This window comes from Gorilla gorilla, chromosome 11 (genome assembly GCF_029281585.2).
Source record: "Gorilla gorilla gorilla isolate KB3781 chromosome 11, NHGRI_mGorGor1-v2.1_pri, whole genome shotgun sequence".
In the NCBI taxonomy this organism is placed as follows: domain Eukaryota; kingdom Metazoa; phylum Chordata; class Mammalia; order Primates; family Hominidae; genus Gorilla; species Gorilla gorilla.
Genome location: NC_073235.2, coordinates 136217211 through 136244133, shown reverse-complemented (window position 1 = coordinate 136244133; position 26923 = coordinate 136217211). Strand labels below are relative to the sequence as shown.

The 26923-nt window shown below is 37.0% G+C and overlaps 1 protein-coding gene across 14 annotated transcripts in view; it reads left to right on the top strand.

Moving 5' to 3' along the window:
• USP40 (ubiquitin specific peptidase 40) overlaps window positions 1–26923 on the top strand; it is a 91719-nt gene that overhangs the window by 34486 nt on the left and 30310 nt on the right. For all 14 annotated transcript variants that reach the window (XR_010129725.1, XR_010129726.1, XR_010129727.1 and 11 more), the window contains 10 exons: window positions 2985–3066; window positions 4921–5092; window positions 6936–7020; window positions 7938–8008; window positions 9011–9330; window positions 11386–11509; window positions 12817–12874; window positions 19880–19933; window positions 20704–20792; window positions 22362–22448. Coding sequence is in view for 11 of the 14 variants with exons in the window: in XM_031008654.3 (XP_030864514.2) it covers window positions 2985–3066; window positions 4921–5092; window positions 6936–7020; window positions 7938–8008; window positions 9011–9330; window positions 11386–11509; window positions 12817–12874; window positions 19880–19933; window positions 20704–20792; window positions 22362–22448 (1142 nt within the window). In the remaining 3 variants the exon portion in view is untranslated. The remainder of the gene's footprint in view (window positions 1–2984; window positions 3067–4920; window positions 5093–6935; window positions 7021–7937; window positions 8009–9010; window positions 9331–11385; window positions 11510–12816; window positions 12875–19879; window positions 19934–20703; window positions 20793–22361; window positions 22449–26923) is intronic.

Below are 26923 nucleotides of genomic sequence, written 5' to 3'. Positions count from 1 at the left end.
TCACAAAGGTCACTCTCATGTGCAAACATCTGATTGGTTGCAGAAAGCAACCAATCAGAGGCTAGGGTGAAATTACAACGTTATACTTATTTGCAAACGAAGACATAGCTGGCAATCAGTCTGATTGGCTGAGGCAACACCCATTCAGAGGCTGGAGTGAAGTTGCAAAGATGCAAACGAAGACCCTACCGGCAATCAGTCTGATTTGTTGCTCAGTCTTATTTGTTGCCAACAGCAACCATTCAGAGGCTGAAATTGTTACAGAGTTGCAAACGAAGACTCCACCCACTGTCTGATTCGTTGGGGTCAGCCAGTTTCCTATGTGTGCGCAGAAAAGGTCAAAGGAAGTAGCTTCTGGTCCTTCTGTTACTTAGGCATGGAAAGTTAGGGTGTTCCTTTCAATTTAGTTCTAGGAAGTCGGTGTGAAACAACAGCCTTAGGTTCCCTGTCTCCAGACCCTATTCTCCTGCCTCACTGGGATTACAGGCATGAGGCCTAGTAAGATTTTTCGATCACTTCTCAAAGTCCGCTCAAAAGTTAAAAACTCCAATGAGAAAAGCTTTATAGATTGAGACATATCTATTATTAGAGATGAGAATATTGTTCTTAGAGATGAGAATAGCCATCATTTTTATAAAGAATAAGAATAAAGCAGTTACTAATTTGCATGTGAATCAAAGGAAATTAACTTTCCAGATCTAAAACAGTTACATAACTATGCTGTTAATGAAAAAGGCTTTGTATTTTTCTGGGAGGAAAAAAAGATATGGAAATGGTTCTGGTAAAAATATTGTGTATCAGAATTCACAGTTATAGAAATATATACTATCAGAAAAAATATCTTCAAATGGAATATTAGTCTTTTTCACAGAATTGAATTTTAGTGTGTACGTAATTGGAATATGTACTCAATGACAGTTTTCTTGTTAGCTTAGGAATTGAACAAAGATCCAACAAAAAATCTAGGTGTACTCTTTTGGGAATGAAGGGATAGAATTTATAAAATGATTCTAAAACTCACCTGGAGAAATAAAGTAATAAAAACCGAAGAAGAGATGACTGAGGGAGAATTTGCTGTATCAGTAAAAACATATTTATAAAGTTATAGCAATGAAGACAGTGTAGCGGTAATGCAAAAAGGTAGACAGATCATTGAAAAAGAGCAGTAAACCCAGGAGTTGATCTAAGCATATTTGTGTTTTAATCCATTGTAAGGTAGCTCTTCAGATATTTTGGGGAAGGAAGGGAATGAATTACTCAATAAATACAACTGGGAAGTTGGTTATTTGCTAGGGAAATAACTAAGCCATTTTTCTTTGTTATACAAATCACTTAAATGAAATTATAGTTCCTTTAATATTTGTGTAAAAAAGGAATCGTAAAATGTGTAAAATATAAATATTTGATCTTAAGGTAAAGAAAACCTTTCCGAGCATAAAAGCAAAGAAAGAAAAAACTAGGGCAAAGTGATATAACCCTTAAAACAGAATTAAAAGGCAAATGACAAGCTAATGGAAAACAGTAAAACATATGACAAATTAATTTCCCCTATCTGTAGAGTGCACTTACATATATTTCATTGTGCTCAGTAGTAAATTGGGGAAATGATATAAATAAGCAATTTACAAGAAGAAGATTCCTGTGTTTCAAAAAATTTTCAATTTAACCTGTAATCAAAAAAAAAGAAGAAGAAGAATGGCAATGAGATGAACATTAGTGAGATGCCCCACCAAATCAGATACTATTTCTATGACTCTTGGGTTCCAACAATTGACATTTCCTCCAGAGCTGGTAGGTATGGAATACGATCAGTTTGAGTATGTGTATTTGAAAGCCTTGAAACTGTCATACCCTTTAAACCAGTAATACTACTTTCACAAGTTTGGCTTAAAGTAATCAGAGCTGTATATGAATGTTGATGCTCAAAGATGTTTATTGTTCCTACTATTTTAAAATAGTGATTAATTGGAAATCACCTTAATGTCTAACAGAAAAAGATTGGTTAGGTTAATTATGCTCCTTATAGAATGGACTACTATGTAATCATTTATTTAAGACTTTGGAAAATACAGTGTATGAAATGAAAATAGATTTGTTGAATATGATCCCAGTTTTTAAAATTGTGTGTGTTTGTGTGTGTGCCTGTGTGTGTGTGTGTGTGTGTGTGTGTGTGTGTGTCTTGGGAGTGAAATTATGAGCAGTATCTATTTCTTTTACACTTAAAAAAATTCCAGAATTTTTACAGTAGTCATTTATTGTATTTGTAATCAAGATGAAAATCTGAGGCCAGGCGTGGTGGCTTATGCCTTTAATCTCAGCACTTTGGGAGGCTGAGGCGGGCAGATCACTTGAGGCCAGGAGTTCAAAACCAGCCTGGGCAACATGGCGAAACCCTGTCTCTGCTAAAAATACAAAAATTAGCCAGGCGTGGTGGCAGGAGCCTGTAATCCCAGCTACTCAGAGGCTGAGGCACGAGAATTGCTTGAACCTGGGAGGCAGAGTGAGCTGAGATTGCGCCACTGTGCTCCAGCCTGGGCGACAAAGTGAGACTCCGTCTCAAAAAAAAAAAAAAAAAAGGAAAAAAAAAAGATGAAAATCTGGGTGTTCTTTTTAAAAAGTATACTTTAAGTTTTAGGGTACATGTGCTCATTGTGCAGGTTAGTTACATAAAGTATAATAAAAAAATAAATAAATAAATAAATAAAAATAAAAAAAAAAAGAGACATGACAAAAAGTATACTTAAAAGAGTTGAAAAAATGGAATTCTTCTAGCTTGTCTTAAAGAAATATTTACTTTTCATTTGTTCTAACTTTTTCATTTTTCAGATGGGAAAACTGAGATCCTGAGAAAATTCGTATTCACACAGCTAATTAATAGCAGCTTTCCTAGCTCCCAGGACAGTCCTTTCTAGTCTTCATGCTACCTCTTCCAGCAACCAGATTTCATTTAGCCAACACAAGTTAATGAAAAATTTTGTTCACAGCTCGAGCTAATCCAAGATATGGGGTTCCATGTCATTTACTGAATGAAATGGATGCAGCTAACATTGAACTGCAAACCAAAAGGTAATTTTAAATTGCTTTTAGAGTTTGACTAGTATTCCGGAGAATAAAGATCTAATTTAGGCCTTAAGCATTCAATAATGAAAATTAAAAAGAAAAAAAATAGTCAACTTGTTAATGGAAGTGTCTGTTTGGCTGCTGAATTTTTATAGTGAGGGTAACTTTAACTCTGAAATTATCCCTTATGTGTGAGAGTGAATTAAATGGTGACATATAAAACAGCCATTGCTAAGTAGGGATCGAAGCCTAAGAAGAGTAGAGAAATCAGTGAGCACATAGTTGGGCTGAATGAATTGTATCCTGGCCTGGCCAGATTATTTCCTTGGGTCCAAAGAGAGCCTGCCATGAAAATCACCCCTCATAGGTAAGTAGTTGTAGCGAACTGGCATGTAGTGAGAGAGGATCAGTGGTGGGCAGATTTTCAAAAGGAGGGAAATATGGATGCTATAACCTATTGAATGCAATGCTCATCTTGGGGGAAAGCCTATAATGGATTCTTACTTAAAGAGATGGTTTGTGAGAACTTTATGATCTCAGCATTCTCTTTTGGGGCCTCACCTTTGACTCTGAACTGCTTCTTTATTTGTGCTTTGTTAGGGTCAATAGGGTATTGGGTTAGGAAAATGGATGTTACCGTGATCTCCTTGTGGACCCAAATGCCTGATTATATGACAGGGTGTGTTTGACATTTTTATCATTGGCTTGGAGCTGGGGAAAAAAGTACAGTGAATGACACGAGCAAAGAAACAACAAAAACCAAGATACCAAAAAGATTAAAACTTAACAGAGTGAAATATCTTAAGTCTAAAAAATAACCTGCATAAGTGGTCTGGACTAGCAGTTGTTATTTTAAAAAAATAAAAATAAAAAAATAAAAGGCAGAGCCTGAGGGGCTGTCGTCAACCCGCACTAAGGTCTTTCATGTGGTTGTGCTCTCTGACCATGTTCATTGAAGTGTCCTGAAGTACGTGAGTTGCGTGATAAGCCTCATTCCAGCTCCACATTGGTCAGACCCTACCTGTGTTTCGCGCTGGCTTCGAGTCAGCCGAGTGGATTCAGAGAAGAGCAGCCAACACCAGGCTGCTGCCAAGGACTTTTAGCCTGGATAACGTGGTCTCGGGAGGTTCATGCTACTGGCTTCAAATATTTCATGGGGCCGGTCGCAGTGGCTCACGCCTGTAATCCCAGCACTTTAGGAGGCTGAGGCAAATGGATCACCTGAGAGCAGGAGTTCAAGACCAGCCTGGTCAACATGGTGAAACCCCATCTCTACCAAAAATACAAAAATTAGCCAGGCATGGTGGCACACACATGTAATACCAGCTACTCAGGAGGCTGAGGCAGGAGAATCGCTTGAACCTAGGAGGTGGAGGTTGCAGTGAGCCAAGATCGCAGCACTGCACTCCAGCCTCGGCGACAGAGTAAGACTCTGTCTCAAAAAAAAAAAAAAAAAAATCATGGGAGAATGTGCAAAATCTAATGGAAATAAGGATGATAGATGACATGGAAGTAAATCTGCTACTTAACATAATGATGTAAGCATGTCTCTAGCATTTTGTTCATAAATATAATATAATCTCAGAATTAGAAGATTTCAAGTGTCAGCCTTTGTTCAGAGAAATGGAGTTAACATTGCAGCCTATGTTAAAACAGTTTTCTCTTGGAATTCATGGTGACAGAACTGAATTTTTGCTATTGACTGAAAAATTAAAGTGACTAATTGTGGCACATAGAAGAAAAATTGTTACTTTGGTGGGATGGAGAACTTTATTATAAGCCAGATATCTTTGGTTTGAGATAAAACACAGTGTCTGTTATAAAAACACAGTATTTATGTATTTTTGTGCCTCTTTAAAGGGCAGAATGTGATTCTGCAAGCAATACTTTTGAATTGCATCTTCACCTGGGCCCTCAGTATCATTTCTTCAATGGGGCTCTGCACCCAGTAGTCTCTCAAACAGAAAGCGTGTGGGATTTGACCTTTGATAAAAGAAAAACTTTAGGAGATCTCCGGCAGTCAATATTTCAGGTAATATTGCCTTACTTCCTCTTAATTCAGACATCAAGCACCATCTCCAGCTAGACTCTCCATTTCATTCTGTTTAGGATACAACTTTATTTTTCAAAGCTGCTTAGGAAGATCTGACATCTGCCACTTCATAGAGGGATGACCCAAATCTTCTCTCCTAAGTCTTTTAGAGAGGCTTTTCTCCACAGCTCCTACCAGCAGCTTTTCAGGTGGACAATCAGGCCTGGTACATTTTATTTGAGGGGAAGAAAGAGTATAAAGTTGTCTCTTTTTTAGAAAATAAATGAAAGCAAATTGCCTTTCAAAGAGAGTGAAAAGATAAAGATGAGCATGTTATGTAAAACTGAGAACTACTGAACAAATAAAAGCAACTAACTTTCTACCCTGTAGTATAGAACAGTATTTATTAATAATATTCTTAAGTGAAGGAAAGTATCTGCTAGTCTAGAGTAAAAACAGTGCTGTAGTCTCCAAGTCATTTTTCTAGGTATGTTTTAATGATGAGAGCAACAGCAGTGTTCTTTATTTTACTTACACTGCTTTCATATAAATCATGTGATTTCGTTCTTTAATCTCATGAAGACACATTAGCCCCATTTTGAAGACGAGGCAGTGTGATTTAAAGAGACTCAGTGTCTTGCCTGTGGTCCTAAATCTAGTTGATGGAGCTGGGACTCTGTCCCTGGTCTCCCTACTCTTCATCTAGGGTTTTTTTCTCCTAATCACCCTTCTGCTCCACACTACTTTCTGATCAAGGAAAAGGGAGATAGAAAATGTTAGCTTTTTGTGTTTTTTCCCAGAAATTAGTTAAATGAATTTTCTGAAAAATCCTATTACCAAAACTATTAGCTTTCTTTCAATTTTCTTCTGCTAAGAAAAGCAAAGCAATTTCCCTTTTAACCTTAGTTGATTTGAAGTTTTTTAAATACTAGATCAGTGTCAGGATTTCTAAAGTTGTCTAATATTTCTGAACTTTTTCATTAGAAATTTATTTCTGAGCCAATTCTGGCACTGTTGATACAGGCAGATATGGGAATCTGAACCTAGTCTAGGGGGATATTTTAAATGGAAAGGATCTTATTCGCTTTGTAAGTGTGAGGTACACTCCAGTCTGTGTGTTTTGGTGTTTTAAGTGTATATGCCTATTAACTATTCTCTTAGAAGGAAGCTGCTGACAAGAGGCTAGAAAACTTAATTCATAGCAAACTAATCACTTGTAAATAAGAAATTTCTTTTTAAGAAAATACCTTATGGTATTATAGAGAATGACTAGATAGGAATGACTTTTATGGTGATATTATTTTGGTGACCTTGCCACAGTGGTCAGACTTTCAGATCTAGAAACTTAAAGAGCAAAGCCGTGGTAATCTATTAAGTAAACTGGTAATGCACCTTTATAAATTTGCAATGGGAGACATTCCTTTCAAGCAACTAGAAGATGAGTGTGTGCTAGAGTCAGGGCTACATTTCCCTCAACATTGCTAATTCCGCAAATTAGTCTTGCTCTTTTGAGTAAAAATTCCTAGGCTGACATGCTCATCAACTTGCTTTCTGAGAAAAGTGCTCTTCATATATATTAAGCAGAATTGTTTAGATGGTTGTTGTGCCCTTTGTGTAGGCCAGAATTCTTCACTCAGGAATGGAGGAGATTAGCCGTCTTTGGCTTTGACTAATTTAACAAGTGATGCCTTCTTTTCAAGTTTTCGGTGTTGGGTGGGGGTGAGAGTATTCATTTGCTTGCTCTCTGTGTCATCTTCATATGTGAGTTGGCACAGTAACCTGGAAAGGTGATATGTATATGTCACTTTTCAACATTCTCTTTTCCTTCATTAATATTCTTCAGCTGTTAGAATTTTGGGAAGGAGACATGGTTCTTAGTGTTGCAAAGCTTGTACCAGCAGGACTTCACATTTACCAGTCACTTGGCGGTAAGATAAATATGAAAACATAGCAACTCACTCTATATATCTACATTTTTGTCCGGCTCACCTGTGATTTTCTACTCTTTGTCAGTCCTTCCCCACCTACTACTTTCTTAACTAAGTAGATTATCTTCACACTGTAAGTTTTCCAAAAGAAATAAAATATCCACGTTTTAATGTATCCAGTTTATATAATGTGTGAAATTCTTCTAACATGGAAACATTTTATTTTTTCTGAAATTAAGGCTACCTCTACTAAAAATTTCTTGAAAAGCTTTAGAATTTTTTATATTGACACATATTGTTGAACAACATAGTTTCAAACCATCTGAATCATATTTATTTGACTTGATTTTCTGCCCATTTCTCAGCTTCAGATTTTGTAGTAAAACAAGAAATACTTTGAGAGTTTGAAAGCATTTACTTCCTTTAAATAGCAGCAAAACAATGAGAATTAACAGTAGCGGCAGTAACATCTAATTTGGGCCAAAATCTGTAATAGGTGTTTCATGTTAATTATCTCACTTGATTTTCATAAAATTCTTTTATCTCCATTTCATAAATGAGAAAACTGAAGCTGAGAGACTTGAAGCACACAATACAGCTTGTGTTATGGACATATCGGTGGAGTTGGGACCATTCCATGCTTAAGCCTAACTCCTGTTTCCAATGTCATGTGCCTCAAGTACACTTGACCTTTGGATTATCTCTCTTGTCCTGCCACCATGCTCACAAAGCTTTTGTAACAACGTTTTAAAGAAAAATTACAATGAAATAATGTCAAAAGAATAAAAATAATTACTACTTTTTAAATTTTCCTTAGTGAAAATACTTTTTCAAACAAATATTTGTCTCAGCTCTTTCTTTAGCTCAGTCGTTTCTGATGGTCATGATGAATGGTCTCACTGGTAATCTCTTTCTAGGGGATGAACTGACACTGTGTGAAACTGAAATTGCTGATGGGGAAGACATCTTTGTGTGGAATGGGGTGGAGGTAAAAAAAATTACTGAAGAAATATTCGTGATAATTTTGGATGTTTTTAAAGTCTTCGTAATGGCCGGGCATGGTGTCTCATGCCTGTAATCCCAGCACTTTGGGAGGGCGAGGCAGGCAGATCACCTGAGGTCAGGAATTCAAGACCAGCCTGGCCATCATGGTGAAGCCCCATCTCTACTAAAAATACGAAAGTTAGTTAGGCATGGTAGCGTATGCCTGTAATCCCAGTGACTTGGGAGGCTGAGGCAGGCGAATCGCTCGAACCCGGAAAGTGGAGGTTGCAGTGAGCTGAGATTACACCACTGCACTCCAGCCTGGGTGACAGGGCAAGACTCCATCTCAAAAAAAAAGTCATTGTAATGAAATTTTATTCAGCCTATGTGAGGGCAATTAGATATTAGAAAACTGCTGAAATGCTTGATAAATGTTAGGGACAATCAGTGCTAGTTGTACGTCAAGGAGACATTTCTTGAGTGCCTCCGTTATACCAGGTTGTGTGTCAGATGCTAGGTCAAAGGCCAGTCAGTTGATCTGTGTCCTTTTAGGCCCTCGTCACGTGAAGAACTGCACCATACGTGCTGGAGTAGGGGGTCTGTGCGTAGTGCCTGTGGGAATTTAGAAGAGTGAGAATCTATACTGAGTTGGGGAGTGGGGGTGGTTTGGAGGTAGAGAGTGAATTTTCTACCTCTAAAAGGCGGCCAGGAGCACTTCAGCCACTCTGTGAACTGACCTTGGCCAATCTGGCTTCATCACCACCCATGATAACTCATAAATGTCTATCTCCAGTCTATCATAGATTTCTCCTAAAAAAATAAAAGATAAGAAAGTTTCAGAAGAAAAATCTGAAGTTGTTCCTCTGATGCTTAACAGACATTTGTGAAAATTTTATTTTACTTGGAAAAAATGAGGGTTGTTCTCTAAGAGTAATCTTTTACTATGTTATGTTGACGGTGTTGGCAAATATCAGCTGTACTAATGGTTGTCTTGGTATGATTGCAGGTTGGTGGAGTCCACATTCAAACTGGTATTGACTGCGAACCTCTGCTTTTAAATGTTCTTCATCTAGACACAATCAGTGACGGAGAAAAGTGTTGTCAGGTGATAGAATCTCCACATGTCTTTCCAGCTAATGCAGAAGTGGGCACTGTCCTCACAGCCTTAGCAATCCCAGCAGGTGTCATCTTCATCAACAGTGCTGGATGTCCTGGTGGGGAGGGTTGGATGGCCATCCCCAAGGAAGACATGAGGAAGACGTTCAGGGAACAAGGGCTCAGAAATGGAAGCTCAGTTTTAATTCAGGATTCTCATGATGATAACAGGTAACTCGCTAACAAGAGAAAAAGGATTTCTAAAAGTCATTTTAATTACAGTACCACCCAGAAGAACTCTAAAGCTTTATTTTAGTGACAAGAGTTGAATGTTTCTTTATTTCTAGACATTATGTTCTAAATATTGTATACAGGAATGTTTTAGGTTATGTAACTTAGAGAAAAACATGATGTTTTGTAAAGGGACTTTTTGGTAAATGTGGTGAGAAAATAATATAAGTATCCCTGATTTTCTAGACTGTATAGAGTATCAATTAGTTGGCTATAATGCAAAAGTTATCAAGTGAATTCTGATTAGCGCCAGTTATAAAACCGAAGGAAATTCTCACAGAGAAAACTGAAAATTTTCCTGAAGAAGGTATTAACATTATGGCTAAATTGTTTCTGGATATTTTGTTTCAGGAGACCCATAAGACAACTCATTGTTTCCTTATAATCCGTTCTGTGACTCTTGAGAACCCAGTTGCCCAAACAGAGCAGTTACCTGGCAAATTACCCCCATGAATCCTGTGGTCACATTTAAAGCTGCATCTCTTTGTCATCTATGTCTGTGACAGTACATTGCTGTAGTCAATGTGTCATACACTGTAACTGCAATATTTCCATATATTGAAGACTTCAAGCTCCCTGTTTTCTCAGTGCTACAGATTTACTTAGATTGCAGGATGTCTGTATCATTATTTATAGTGGCTTTGATGCAGAGAAGCAGAGCACTTGTGGACTGTTTCTTTCGTAGTACACTTACCACTATTACTCTTTTGGACAGGGGTTTTGCAGACATTCCCTACCTTGTTTATAAGAACTGTATTTCCTTTATAAAAGGCAGTATGCATTTATTGGGACTGGGGCAATACAAAAGTGAAGACAGAAGGGACCCAAAACAGTATCCGTCTTCTCAGCATGCAGTGTTAATCACTGTTAGCATTTGGGTGCCTTTCTTTTTAAACCTAATAATGATTATTTTGTAGATAAGTAGTTGTATCCTGCTTTCCATCACCCCTGCCCAACCTTGAGATTTGTAGACTCTTTATAAACTGCCTTGGATGGCTACATAGTAATCTATGTGACATTATAGTTTGCCTAACTGTGCTCCTAGGCAAGTCAGTAGGCTGTAGTGGGACCTTGGGCAAGGTATTTCGTCTTTCTCTGCTCAGTCTTCTTGTCTGTCAAATAGGGATAATAACTAGTGCCAACTTCATAGACTTGAGAGGATTGAAAGAGTTAAGTGCTTACAAAGTACACACAGTAAGTGCTAAATGTTTTAGTTAATATATTACGGTCATTGTCATGATTATCATACAGTTTTTCACTATTTTACGGTAGTCTTCACGGAGCATCTTGTGCTTCAAACTTTGTTTTATTTGGGATTGCTAGCTTAAGGTAGGAGCTCAGAATGGAATAACTGCAATAAAGAGTAGAATTATGTTTCAGAGCTCTAATGTACATTCCCAAAGAGGACTTCGGCAAGCCCATTAATGCTTCTGTGTGAATTAGAAAGAAGGCACCTCTTCAGGACCCTTTACTACTATCTGTGGGAAAATGTTAGAACAAGATACTCTACTGCCGGCTGCAATTATAAAACAAAACTCTATTTAGAAATGCAGTATACAATATATATGCCATGTGTGACACTCCTTAGATGTGGCCCTTTTGTGCAGTGTCAGTCTACAGACTGCACATGGCTGCCCTGTTGTTAAATGAAATCTAGATCCAGTGGGGTAGGCTCCTGGCATAGGTGCTCTTTTAAAGCTCCCCTAGTGATTTGCAGGGTGCAGGCAGAAGCCAGCAACTGTTTACTTACAGAAGTTCTCTGTGAAAAATGTGGCAACAAATTATGTGGGTAAGTCAAAGAATATTTGGAGTCATGAATATAGACTCTATAGACTACTGCCTAACATTACCCTGCAAAGGTAGCCCACTTATCATAGAGACGACTCAGTAGAACTTGGTCACCTCTAATTAGTCACATTAAGTGACACATGCAGAGTTTTGGAAGTGATGCCTAAGGAAAGGTATTAATTTCTGATCTTTTCTTTTTACCTACAGCTTGTTGACCAAGGAAGAGAAATGGGTCACTAGTATGAATGAGATTGACTGGCTCCACGTTAAAAATTTATGCCAGTTAGAATCTGAAGAGAAGCAAGTTAAAATATCAGCAACTGTTAACACAGTGAGTAGAATATAATTAAAGGTTGGCTGATAGATTTTCAGTTAACAGAATTTTATTTAGAAAACAATACCTTAATCTTTCAGAACAGTTGTCTCAATAGACTTCAGCTTTTAGGAAGTCAGCCTTTTATTTAACATTTGATTATTGCTTGTTTACCTATGTTAGCCCTTAGCATATTTCAAGAAAATACGTGCCTTTTAAAATTTCCTCCAAAGCCTAGAATTAGAATGTGGGAGTTACTCATTTAGTTAGTTCATGGAATTCTCTGGCTCCCACAAAATGAAATTCTTTGGCTTCCTTGAAAATACTATTTTCAAGGGTCTTTTCTGTATTTTTTTAAGCCAAGTATACATATGTTTTGGTTTTGTGTTGTGGACTTCTGTTTTTTAAATTTATCTTAAATTGTTTTACATTATACTCTGTTTTTCTGTAAAGCCAGGTGTTCTTAAAAGGAACTCTTTCAGTTCTCCATTTGAAGACTAGTTTCGTTAAACATCATCTCAGAAAATACCTTTTTATATTTATGTAGTCTCAATTCATTATGGGTTTTTTTTCTATAACAAGTTGAAACTTACTAGAATGTTGTTTTCTTTTATATAAATATTATAATTTCTTAAAGTGTGTTAATATTTACACTGTGTGATGAATACACTAAAGTTCAGAAGATCTAGTACCTTGACCCTAAGTGAGAGACTTTGGTGAAGTCCTTTATGACTCACTCTGTTTCTTCTTTTCACAGTGTGGGGTACTGTGGGAGGACAGATTGTCTGACATCGGTTTTACTCCTAAATTTACAAGATTTTGTATCCTAGAGGAAATTAGGTTAAACTGAAAAAGGGAAAGAATCTAAAATAAAGTCATTTAAACAGAAATTTTAAATAGTGCACTCGGGCTGATAGTATACATTTTTATTTATGCTTACTGGCCCCACATTCATCATTCCTGACATAGAGAAATGTGATTGCCTGCAGTTTATTTTGTTTGCTTTCATGAGAAAAGTTACTGGTTTGTCAGCTTATTGCCTTTCAGCTAGTTTCTGTAGTTTTCTACAGTTTCTGTAGTTTTCTGTAGGTGTCCTTTCTGTTCCAATTAACATCAATTTGGTAAAAACTTAACTATGAAGTCCTAAGTTTTTGCTTTTGATCTTATAAAAGAATTTCAGGGATGGAAAAATTTCCAGTGGGCAAAAACTATTAAATGTCAGGTAATTAATATCTCAAATAATTTGTTTATGCACACAGTGACAATCCTTATTTTCATCTCCTCCCATTTTTTACTACTTAGTCATTATTTTATCTCTGTTTTAGATGGTGTTTGATATTCGAATTAAAGCCATAAAGGAATTAAAATTAATGAAGGAACTAGGTAATCATTTACATTTGCTTTTCGGTTCTTAGTTTAGCTTAATTTTGGTCTTGAATTGAAGAAAATATAGGAGAATACAAAAAACAATTTAGGGAAAACTCACATACCTACCACCCAAAATGGACAAATATTAACATTTTGTCATATGTTTGTTTTTGTTTGAAACATTATAAATGAAGTTAAAGTCCCCTGTGTTCTCCTTCTCAGACCTATTCTTTCTCTTCTTCCCCAGATACAATGAGTATATCTGATGTGGGTGTGTATCTAGTCCATGTATTCATGTTGAACTATACTGAATGTATATTCTGCAAACTCACTATTCACTTACCATTAGGCTTTCTGTGACAGCCTTATTAAGATATAATCTACATACCATAAAATTCACTCAGTTTAAGTGTTTAATTCAGTAATCATCAGTAAATGTGTAGAGTTCTATAACCATCACCACAATCCAGTTTTAGAATACTTCCATTACTCCAAAAAGATCCCTGTACCCATCTGTATTCCAGCCCCTGGCAACCACTAATTTGCTTTCTGTCTCTATAGACTTTATTTTCTTAATGTTTAATATAATTGGAATCATAAAACATAGTCTTTTGTGTCTGGCTTCTTTCACATAGCATATCATTTTTGAGGTTCGTCCATGATTTAGTATGTATCAATAGCTTGTTCCTTTGCATTGCTGACTAGTCTAGTATTCCATTATATGGATAGTATCACATTTTGTTTATCCTGGACAAACATGAATTGATAGACATTTGGATTGTCTCTACTTTTGTGCTTTTATGAATAATGCCACTATGAACTTTTACACATAAGTCTTGGTGAGGAGATATGTTTTCATTTCTCTTGGGTTACATGTACCGGATTGGAATTGCTGGGTCATTTGCAAATTTATGTTTAACTTTATAAGAAACTCGTACTATTATCCAAAGTGACTGAACCATTTATACTCCCACTAGCAGTGTGTCAGGGTTGCAGTTTCTACATGTCCTTGTCAATCTGTGATTAATTGTGATTATCTTTTTTTTTTTTTTTTTTTGAGACAGAGTCTCACTCTGTCAGCCAGGCTGGAGTGCAGTGACACGATCTCTGCTCACTGCAACCTCCGTCTCCCAGGCTCAAGCAATTTTTCTGCCTCAGCCTCCGAAGTAGCTGGGATTACAGGCATGTGCCACCACGCCCAGCTAATTTTTGTGTTTTTAGTAGAGACAGGGTTTCACCATGTTGGCCAGGCTGGTCTCAAACTCCTGACCTCAGGTGATCTGCCCACCTCGGCCTCCCAAAGTGCTGGGATTACAGGCATGAGACACCGAGCCCAGCCATCTTTTTTTTTTTTTTTTAGAATCTGCTGTTACTGGTTTGGTTTTGACTTTAAAAAAAAAAAAAAAACATATTTTGAGCACATTTTTTATTGTTATTTTTTCCATAGGTTATTGGGGTACAGGTGGTGTTTGGTTACATGAGTAAATTCTTTAGTGGTGCTTTGTGAGATTTTGGTGCACCTATCACACGAGCAGTATACACTACACCCTATTTGTAGTCTTTTATCCCTCGTCCCCCTCCCATCCTTCCCCCCCAAGTCCCCAAAGTCCACTATATCATTCTTGTGCCTTTGTGTCCTCATAGCTTAGCTCCCACATATCAGTGAGAACATACAGTGTTTGGTTTTCCATTCCTGAGTTACTTCACTTATAATTATAGTTTCCAATCTCATCTAGGTCACGGCAAATGCCATTAATTCATTCCTTTTTATGGCTGAATGGTATTCCATCATACACACACACACACACACACCACAGTTTCTTTATCCACTCATTGATTGATGGGCATTTGGGTTGGTTCCATGATTTTGCAATTGCAAACTGTGCTGCTATAAACATGCATGTGCAGGCCGGGCACAGTGGCTCACGCCTGTAATCCCAGCACTTTGGGAGGCCGAGGTGGGGAGACCACAAGGTCAGGAGATCAAGACCATCCTGGCTAACATGGTGAAACCCTGTCTCTACTGAAAAATACAACAAAAATTGGCCAGGCGTGGTGGTGTACGCCTGTAGTCCCAGCTACTGGGGAGGCTGAGGCTGGAGAATGGCGTGAACCCGGGAGGCAGAGCTTGTAGTGAGCCGAGATTGCGCCACTGCACTCCAGCCTGGGTGACAGAGCGAGACTCCGTCTCAAAAAAGAAAAAAAAAAAAAAAAACCATGCATGTGCAAGTATCTTTTTTGTATAATGACTTCTTTTCTTCTGGGTAGATACCCAGTAGTGGGATTGCTGGATCAAATGGTAGTTCTACTTTTAGTTCTTTAAGGAATCTCCACACTGTTTTCCATAGTGGCTGTACTAGTTTACGTTCCCACCAGCAGTGTTGAAGTGTTCCCTAATCACCATATCCACACCAACATGGCCATTCTACTGAATGTGAATTAGTATCTTAATGCATGTAAATTTAGCAAGAACTCAAAATCACATACAGAAATTCATTGCCTTTTTACCTACCAGCAACAACAACAACAAAGTTGACATCAAAATTAAGAAAACGTTTATAATAGCATAAAATATTATGGGATACTTAGACATAAATGAACAAAATATGTGCAAGACCTGTACACTAAAAACTAGAAAATACTGCTGTGAGATATTTAAGAAGACCTGAATAAATAAAGCAATATACAACATTCACAAATCAGACAACACAATATTCTTTTTTTTTTTTTTTTTTCAATTCGAGACGGAGTCTTGCTCTGTCCCCAAGGCTGGAGTACAGGGCAGCAATCTTGGCTCACTACAACCTCTGTCTCCTGGGTTCAGGCAATTCTCTTGCCTCAGCCTCCCGAATATCTGGGTTACAGGCACCTGCCACCACGTCCAGCTAATTTTTTTTTTTTTTTTTTTTTTTTTTTGAGATGGAGTCTCGCTCTGTCACCCAGGCTAGAGTGCAGTGGTGCGATCTTGGCTCACTGCAACCTCTGCTTCCCGGGTTCACGCCATTCTCCTGCCTCAGCCTCTCGAGTAGCTGGGACTACAGGTGCCCGCCACCAGGCCCGGCTAATTTTTAGTGGAGACAGGGTTTCACCGTGTTAGCCAGGATGGTCTTGATCTGCTGACCTCGTGATCCGCCCGCCTAGGCCTTCCAAAGTGCTGGGATTACAGGTGTGAGCCACCGCACCTGGCCAGATGATGCAATATTCTTGAGAGGATAATTCTTCCCCAATTGATGTGTAGATTTAATATATTCTTACACAGAATCTTAACATTTTTTAAAGAAATTGACAAGCTGACTCTACAATTTTCATGGAAATACAAAGAATTTAAAGTGGCCACAACACTTTTGAAAACAAGAGAACAAAGTTGGAAAAGTTACACTATCTGATTTCAAGGCTTACTCTAGACAGTGTATATTGGCATACAGGTAGACATATAGAGAGGAGGTCAGCAAACTATGGCCTACAACCTGTTTTTTTTCAGCCAGGGGGCAAAGAATAGTTTTTGCACTAGTAAAGGGCTGTTTAAACAAGAAGCATGTGCAACAGAGATCACATGTGGCCTGTGAAGCCTAAAATATTTACAGTGGAACTCAGAGAATCTAGAAATAGGTCCGTAGTCATTGACTTTCAACAAAGGTGCCAAGGTATTTTCATGCAGAGAGATAGCATTTTTTCAACAAATAGTGCTGGGCCATTTAGATATTTGTATGTGCAGAAATGAACCTCAAGCTTTACTTCGCCTGATGCAAAAATTAAATGGTGGATCATACAACTAAAAGTTAAAACCTAAAACTACAAAATTTCTGGGAGAAAACATATGAGGAAATCTTTGTTACTTTATCATAAGGAAAGATTTTTGTATTCTTAAAGATAGGACTCAAAAAGCACAAACCATGGAAGAAAAGCCTAATTAATTTACATTAAAATTTTAAACTTCTACTCTTCAAAAAGCATTTGAAAAGGCAAGCCACAAACTGGGAGAAAATATTTATGAAACACATATTTGACAATCAACTTACATTCAGAATATTAAAAAAAAAAAAAAAAAAAAAACCCTTGTAACCTAACCCAGGTTTAGAATCTTGAACAGACACTTTACAAAAGAAGACGTACCTATGAATGACCAGTAAGTACAGGAAAAAATGCTCAGAATCATTAGCAATCAAATTAAAACCATAATGACACCCTACTGTGCACCCAGTGGAGTAAATAAAACTTAAAATGTTAAGTCAACCAAGTGTTAGCAAGGATGTGGAGCAACTGGAACTCCCATATGTTGCTGATGGGAGGGTAAAATGGGTAAGCCACTTTGGAAAAGTTAGCTTATTTCTTATAGATTTAAACATCCACTTACCAATTCTACGTCTAGGTATTTACTGAATAAGAGTTAAAACATATATCCTTATAAAGACATAAATGTTCCTAACCCCGAACTGGAAGCAATCCTAAAGCCCATGAGCAGGCGAATGGATGAACAAATGTTGGTGTATTTAAGCAATGGATACTGTTCGTCACTGAAGAGCAAGGCACTGCTAGTTCCACCACATACAACACATGAATGCATCTCAAAGTCATTTTGCCAAGAGAAAGAAAGTAGATGCAAAAGAGTACACATTGTGTGGTTCCATACATAGGACACTTTAGACAAATAAAATCTAAGCTGTAGTTACAGAAGGCAGATCAGGATTGGGAGGGAGGAAGAGGGATTGGCTGCAAATTGACACAGGGAGTTTTAGGGAGGGTGATGCAAACTATACCTCAGTTTGCTGGTGGTTACCAGATGTTTAGGTACTTATCAAACTATTAACTGTACATTTAAACCAGATGTATTTTATTATAAGAAAATTATAACTCAGTAAAGTCCATTAAAAGTCATTGGTTTATTAAATGCATAGTTTGCTGTCATCCGGTGAAACTTGTCTCCCTTCTTCCACTCTTGCCCCCCTCCAAACCATTTGATCATCGTCAATATGTGTGAATTAGATCCTGTCACTCCTCCGCACAAAGGCCTTTAGTGCTTTCCATTGCACTTAGGTTAATTCCTTAACCTAGCCTACAAGAACCTGAATAATTTGACCCCTGCTTAACTGTAACCTTGTTGTGATCTGCTTTTCTGCATACTCACAACTCACTTCCCATGCTGACTTTTCTGCGTTTCTCAGTGCACAAGCTCTCTTTAACCCCCAAGACTTCTTAGTGCTCAGTCTCTCTTTCAACTCTCTTCCCTTTGCTTTTAACTTCAGCTGTTTATTTGGTCTTATATGAAATGTTCCTTCTCCTTTCATCCCTGACCACACAATCCCAGTTAATCTTGCTGATGTACTCTCCTAACACCCTGTACTTTTCCTTCATAGCATTTATCACTGTAGCTGCCCTTTTATTTGTGTTTTTAATATCCACCTCCCCCGTTAGACAAGGTTCTGTGAGGACTGAGTTTACACTGCTTTGCTTACCACTGTATTTCCAGTTTCTAGCACAGTGCCTGGCACATAGCCAATACACAGTAAGTACCTGTTCAGTGAAAACCAACAGATTTTAAAGAGACAGTATTTTAAAAGCACTTTTTAAGTTGGGGAACTCTTTAAGTAAATTGTTTCCGTCGACAAGAGATTTATGTGAGAATTGTATGCTAGCCTCATATTACTGTAATACAAGATATTGAACTCAGGAATCTCAGAAAGGGATTCTGCTGTGGTCTAATAAAGTTAGAACTTCTAAGGCTCAGACCATTGTTGTCTATACAGAACACTCAACCTTCCCCCACCCCTCCAATTTATGTCCTACTTTTTAAGAATTCTGTTTGAACTGAAAACTTGGTATGCCCTTTCCAAGCACCAGGGGATCTTGAGGAAATATATTCTTCCAAAGCAAGAATCTGTATCCTCAAACATAGCATATGCTGGCCGATTTAATAAGCATAAAATCACCCAACATATTTTAAATATAGGCAGTCTGCTTGTACTGCTCTGACATGCACAAATTTCATTACTACCATTTAGTTATATAACATCAATCCCCCAGCAAGATGATTAAAATTTCAGCAACCATGGTATATGGTATATTAACTGTAACTGAATAAAGTACACACTTGACTGCCAGCTCTTCAGGGCACAATTCATCACATAAATAACACACGTGCACCACAAGCAGTAACCATTCACTTCACTTCTTTCAAGTCTGCTGGTGGTTTGTCACTGCATGTACACTTCATTACACAGACAGCAAAGCATGTAGTTGTGTTGCAGTGCTAAACCCACCATGACATTTTACAAGAATGCATAATCAAAAGAGGGAATTGACCAACAGAGAAGAAAGTACACAAAGAAACAACAGTATATGGAGTTATAGAAGCAGCAGCTACCTCTGGGAATGTTGACCCTGCAGTCACTCAAGAGACTCTAGATATTGGAAGCTGATCCAAACTTAGAAAGGAGTATGACAGTTTGCCACAGGACAGGAAAAATGTCACTCTATATTATAAGCTATGCAATGAGAAGAAACCAAGCCCTGCTTAAACTACTCTTTATATGTAATTTACAAAGACAGAAAACATTTTAATTCTCAAAGATTCTAGTATTTTAAATTATAGTATAAATATTGGTTTTACTGTTTTTTCCTTTCCCAATACATGTATAATATTAATAACAAAGAGGGTTTTAAATGCTGCAACAAAAATTTTTAAGTGTCATGGAACGATTGTAATTTTTCCATTGATTATTAAGATTGTTTTGCACAGTTTGACCTGGTACTTTTAGTCTTGCACTACTGCACAAAACAAAGACTGCCTGTACTTATTTTGGGGTTTTTTTCTTTGGTTGTTGGGGGGTTTTTGGTTTGTTTTTTTTTTTAGCTTTCTGTAGTTTTCTGCTAATTAACACAATAGAGCATCTCTCTTTTGTTTTCTGTGTTTGATGCTGTAACCAGCTTCCTTTTATTTTGATAATGGGATGAAGGTTATTAATTCCTAGCTCTCTAAGAAAAATAATATACTAAGAAAAATAATATTCCTTTTATATATAGCTGACAACAGCTGTTTGAGACCTATTGATAGAAATGGGAAGCTTCTTTGTCCAGGTAAATCTTTTTGATAACTTTCAAAAGGTGGCTTATACTCGTCTGTCTTTCTTGATAAATGGTGGCCTCCAATACCTAATATTTAAAAATTACCTTTTGGAAACTGATTTATAGGACATATTTTCTTCCAGGTATCTTACCCTTATATTGCAGAAATCCTTAACCAGAAACAAACACTTCTGTTTTCTAAATGAAACACCATTCTTTCTGATTATCTGATTCTCATTTTAGTCACGGGTTTGATCTAGTTATATTTTTTCCAGCTTTATTTTCAAAATTTTTCCATTTTTTTGCGAATTTTATTGTGATACCAATTATGAAATAAAATCTTCAGTTCTCATCTCTGTATCACCTCTTACCATTAGATTTAATTTAGTCATGGATGAGCCTAATTATTGATGGTAATAACAATCTCAACTTTAAACTTCGAAGAAGCTACTTCTTCATTTATGGATTGATTTGGATTATCTGGCTTTTAATCCATATAAACAACAGCTCTTTGAACAAGTCATTTTTATTAAGTAGGAAACTAGACATTCATAGCTTCCATTTAGCATTGTTACATAGAAAACAGGAAGAAAATATCTTAGAGTATGGAAATTGAAAATCAAACCTAATCTTAGTGCATGTAATCCTTTTGTCTAAAGTGCAACTCATTTTTCTTCTTTCTTGATATTCTTGATTTTCAAAGAAATACTGATTTCAGCATTTATTTTTCTTAGAGAGCTAGGAATTAATAACCTTCATCATATTATCAAAATTTTTTTAAGTGCCGGACAGCTATACTTTGAAGGAAGCAGAATTGAAGATGGGGAGTTCATTGGGACTGTGTCTTGGAAAAGCACCAAGTTCGTCTCAGGTAAAATAAGGTCACCTGTTTCAAAACAAAATCAACCCTTCCATAACCAGAATGATAACTAGTACCTTAGCTACTCCAGTAATATTGTTTTTCTCTAAAAGTTTTTTCTTAAATCATACATTTTATTTTAGGAATATATCCTTATAGTTCTAGATGTTTAAATATAAAATATTATGCCAAAGCATATTTATGTTTCTTTTTCTGTGAAGATTTTGTGGTTAAAAGGAATCTTTAATGCTGAGTGGCCACCACTTTCAACCACTATATTTCCTAAGTTCTAAGATACACCTTCTTTTTCTCACATTTTTACATCTGTGAGATTAGGTTGCATCTTACAGTCAGGGACGTTCTGCACTTATAGCTGGCACTGGTACAGAAAATAGTAAGTCTAACACTCAGTAGCACTTTAGGTTGAATGAAACACAGTTTATTAATTTTGGACTTAATTACTCTCTGCACTAATATAATAGTCTCAGAGCAGCCTCCCTTTCCCCTTGTCTTTAACAGTGTCCATTTTCAGTATAAAACACCATCAGGTTTGACCTTTGCCAGAAGCCATACCCAGCTAATCAGCTTATTACAGTGCAGAAATCATAAGGATATTCTTATTGTGAATACCCTGTAGCAGGGTAATCTGGACTCAAATCAGGTTGCCCATGGTTCCCAAATTCACTTCATTACTTTCCCAACCACTTCCCCCTTAACTTGCTTTCCCCTGAACCCTAGCAAATAGTAGTGCATGACAAGATGATAGGAGGGAAAACATGACAAGTGAGGTTGAGTTAGAAAGGAAAAGCAGGGCTATGAGGAACTGAATAAGAGATCAGATTTGTATTTTTCCTTTGGAGTCTTGAGAATTGTAATATTTGAATCCGTTGGCAGAAAATAAAATCATAACCAAGTGACTCAGAAAAAACATACTAATGCTAACTGTGTGTAGTAATTACAAATTCCTTTTGGAAGTGATCGAGACGGAGATGGAGATCATAGTAGAAGAAATAGTGTACGTTGGCCGGGCGCGGTGGCTCACGTCTGTAATCCCAACCCTTTGGGAGGCTGAGGCGGGTGGATCACCTGAAGTCAGGAGTTCAACACCAGCCTGGCCAACATGGTGAAACCCTGCCTCTATTAAAAATACAAAAAATTAGCCGGGCGTAGTGGCATGCACCTGGAATCCCAGCTACATGGGAGGCTGAGGTAGGAGAATCACTTGAACTTGGGAGGCAGAGGTTGCAGTGAGCCAAGATCGCTCCACTGCACTCCAGCCTGGGCAACAAGAGCAAAACTCCATCTCAAAAAAAAAAAAAAGAAAGAAAGAAAAAGAAGTAGTGTATGTGGGAGACGTTTATTAGGAGTAAAAAACATTGATGATGAAGCAATTTATACTTCTGGGTAGGCATAATTATTGCTTAAATTGTAACATTAATCATAGTCGTATTTTCATATAAATTGAGATTTTTTGTTAAAGTTTCATGGGCCATTGGCTTTACATTTTTGAAAGTAAATAATACATTTATTGGATTTTTAAATTCAGATTAAATTGCATTTACACATCTGTCTTGTTATTAGTTGTTCCTGTTTTTTGCAATGGGGAGTGACGTTCAACCTGGGACAGAAATGGAAATCATAGTAGAAGAAACAATATCTGTGAGAGATGTAAGTAATTTTACCTTTTGTTTTCAGAGGCTGTGTGTGTTTGTATGTTTGCTGTGAGGAACAGTGGTATCCTGTGTTAAGATTTGGAGGTCCTAAACTAGGCCTGATATGGTATACTTCAGAGAATTATATGTACTCACTAGAGGAATTATTTTGGGAGCTTGAAAATTGGTGAACCAACTGGATTTTTTTTTTTTTTTTTTTTTTTTAGAGAGTCTCAACTCTGTCACCCAGGCTGGAGTGCAGTGGCATGATCTCAGCTCACTGCAACCTCTGCCTCCCGGGTTCAAGTGATTCTCCTGCCTCAGCCTCCTGAGTAGCTGGGATTACAGTTACCTACTACCACACCCAGCTAATTTTTGTATTTTTAGTAGAGATGGGGTTTCTCCATGTTAGCCAGGCTGGTCTCAAACTCCTGACCTCGAGTGATCCACCCGCCTCGGCCTCCCAAAGTGCTGGGATTACAGGCATGAGCCATTCCACTCGGCCTCAACTGGAAATTTTAAATAAGATTACAATTTTTTTCTTTCTATCAATAATAGTTTTTTATTATAGAAATGTTGAATGTGCAGAAATTGATTAAAAGAAAAAAATGAAAACCTATCATTATTCTTTATCCTACCAATATTAACATTTTGGCATATTTTTTCTAGTATTTATATACACACACAGTGGTATGAATGTTTGTATATATGTGTGTATGTGATAAAGTAAATAATTATATTGCTGTTATTGAGAACTGAGACCTTTAGTATTGGAAAACAGAGAGACAAATAAAATCAGCGTGGTTTAAAAAAACCTGTTCTCCTGAGTTTGAAATAGAAAAATCTGAATGAGCTTCATATATTTTTTCTTAAAAAATTTTTTTTCCAGCTCTGTCCCCTGATACAGGTTGGAAAGAGTGACCAACCTGGTAGCAGCAGAGTACCCCTGGCACCCAGATTATGGCTGCCAAATACCATTTTCTACAAACAGGAACCAGGGCATCTTAGAATAATGGCTGGTTACATATCTAGGTCAGGAAATAAGATGAGCCTGAAACATCTTACCATCACAGAAAGCAGTGAAGCTGCTATCAAAGACTATTGGAATCATCAAAGAGATTGAGGAGCCCACTAGTCAAAGATGAGACAATTTGAACATGAGTGAGAAAAATAATAAAAATTAATTGAAACAAGTACATAAAATCTGTAAATCTGTGAGTTCATAATGATCCTATACAAAAATATGCAGTTACCTATAATGGATGCTAGGCAATCATAAAGGTAAAAAATAAAGCATTTTTTTTCCTGTTTTTCCCTTGCAAACTATATCCCAGGGTAGCTAAGCAGATAATGATAAGATTTATTTATAAACATATTCCAACTAATAAATGAAGGCATTTTAGAATTTCACATTTTTTCAACTCCTAATAAATTAATGAACCTAGGCAATGATCCTCAAAGATTGCTAGCCCCAAAAAAGAGCAACACTCAGACAACATAGAAATTCAGAACAGTACCCATGCCCTTATTGCAAAAAACCAAACAACTGGACCTGAATCTGAATAAGCCTCTAGGTCTAACTACCAATTTATAGGAAATACAGGAGGCATAGGAACAGGTTAAATTCATCACAGGTCTGCAATTAGCCAAATGTAGATCAGAAAACTCTTCTACAAAAGATAAATTGCAGGGGACAGGGACAACCTATAGGTCAAAAGAGGCTTAAAAGACATAGCAACCAGTTGCAATGTATGGACTTCTTTGGACCCTAACTCAAGCCAAAGGAACTTTAGTAATAATTTAAGAGAAAGTAGAGAAATGTGAACATTAGTTGGATATTTGCTGGTATTAAGGAATTCTTAATTTTTTAGCTGTCATAATCATTTTAGGTTTTTAAAAATACCTTTTAGAGATGCATAATAAATATTTACAGATGAAATTATATATCTGGCATTTGCTTCAAAAAACTCTGGGTCAAGGGCAGGGAAAGTGAGTGGGTTATTGACACATAAAACTGGCCATGGCAATACGAGTTGAGCATCCCTGATCCCAAAATCCAAAATCCAAAATGCTCCAAAATCTGAAACTATTTAAAAAAAAATTAAATTGACACGTATTTATGGGGTACATTTTAATATTCTGGTACATATATGTGTTGTATAATGATTAAATCAGGGTATTTAGCATACTCATTACCTCATGCACTTAGCATTTCTTGATGGTGAGAACATTCAAGAGCTTTTCTAACTATTTTTTAATATACAATCCTTACTGTTAACCATCATCACCATACTGTACAATAGAACACTAGAGCTTATTCCTCCTATTAGATTGTAACTTTGTACCTGTTGACCACCCTCTCCCATCCTCCCCTTACATCTCCCCCTCAGTCACTAGTAACTGCTGTTTTACTCTCTGCTTCTATGATGTCAACTCTTTTTTTTTTTTAAGATTCCACATATGAGTGAGGTCATATTACCGATCAGCCTTTCTGTGCCTGGCTTCGTTCACTTAACATGATGTTTTCCAGGTTCATCCATGTTGTCACAAATAACAGGATTTTATTCTTCTTTATGGCTGAATAGTACCCTGTTGTGTATATATACCACATTTTCCTTACCTATTCATCCACTGTTGGATGCTTAGGTTGATTCGATATCTTGGCGATTGTAAATAATGCTCCAGTAAACATGGGAGTGCAGATATCTCTTTGACACACTGATTTCATACCCTTTGGACACATACCCAGTAATGGGATTGGTGAATCACATGATAGTTCTATGTTTAATTTTGTGAGGAACATCTGTACTGTTTTCTATAATGGCCGTACTAATTTACAGTCTCACCAACAGTGCATAAATGTTCCCTTTTCACCACATTCTTGTAAATACATGTTTTCTCTTGTTTTTTTGATAGTAGCCGTTCTAACTGGAGTGAGATGGTACTTCATTGTGGTTTTGATTTACGTTTCCTTTATGATTTGTGATGTTGAGCATTTTTTGTGTGCGTACCTGTTGGCCATTTGTGTGTCTTTTGAGAAATGTTTACTAAAGTCTTTTGCCAATTTTTAAATCAGGTACTTTTTTTTTTTGCTGTTGAATTGTTTAAGTTCCTTATATAATATATTCCGGATATTAACTCTTTGTTAGATTTTTTTTTTAAGATAGTCTTGCTCTGTCACCCAGGCTGGCATGCAGTGGGGTGATCTCAGCTCACTGCAACCTCCGCCCCCAGGGCTCAAGTGATCCTTCCATCTCAGCCTCCGAAGTAGCTGGGATCGCAGGTATATGCCACTATGCCCAGCTATTTTTTTTTTTTTTCGGTAGAGGCAGTGTCTCACCATGTTGCCCAGGCTGGTCTTGAACGCCTGAACTCAAGTGATCTGCCAATCTCGGCCTCCCAAAGTGCTGGTATTACAGGCGTGAGCAGCCCTGCCCAGCCCCCTTTGTTAGATTTATACTTTTCAAACATTTTCTCCCATTCTGTAGGTTGTCTCTTTACTCTGTTGTTTCTTTTGCTGTACAAAAGCTTTTTAGTTTGCTATAATCCCATTTGTCTATGTTCTTTTGTTGCCTGTGCCTTTGAGGCAACCAAAGCTTATTTTAAAAATTCTTGCCTAATCCAGTGTCATAGTGTTCCCCCTATGTTTTCCTTTAGTAGTTTCATTGTTTTGGGTTTTACATTTAAGCATTTAAACCATTTTGAGTTGATTTTTGTATTTAGTGAGAGTTAGGGAATCTAGTCTCATTATTCTGCATGTGGAGATCCAATTTTCCCAGAACCATTTGTTGAAGAGACTATCATTTTCCCAATGTGTGTTCTTGGCACATCTATCAAAAATTAGTTGGCTGTCAAGTTTGTGAATTTATTTCTGGGCTCTTTATTCTGGTGCTTTGGCCTATGTGTCAGACTTTTTGCCAGTACCCTGCTGTTTTGGTTACTTTTGCTTTGTAGTATATTTTGAAGTAAGGCAGTATGGTGCCTCCAGCTCTGTTCTTTTTGCTCACAATTGCTTTGACTATTTGGGTTTTTTTTGTGGTTCCTTATGAATTTTTTCATCCTTGGGATGAATACCACTTGATAATTGTGAATGGTCTTTTTAACGTGCTTGTTAAATTCAGTTTGCTAATACCTTGTTGACAGTTTTTCATCTACGTTCATCAGGGATATTGGCCTATAGTTTTCTTTTTTTGTTGTTGAATCTACATCTGGTTTTGGAATCAGGATAATGCTGGCCTCATAAAATGAGTTTGGAAATATTCACAACTTTTCAATTTTCTGGAGTAGTTTGAGGAGAATTGATATTCTTTAAATGTTTGGTAGAATTCAGCAGTGAAGCCATTAGGTCCTCAGCTTTTCTTTGATGAAAGACTTTATTACTGAAAGCATTTTCTCACTTGTTGGCCTGTTCAGATTTTCTATTTCTTCATCATTTAATGTTAGTATATTGTATATGTCCAGGAATTTATCCATTTCTTCTATGTTTTTAAA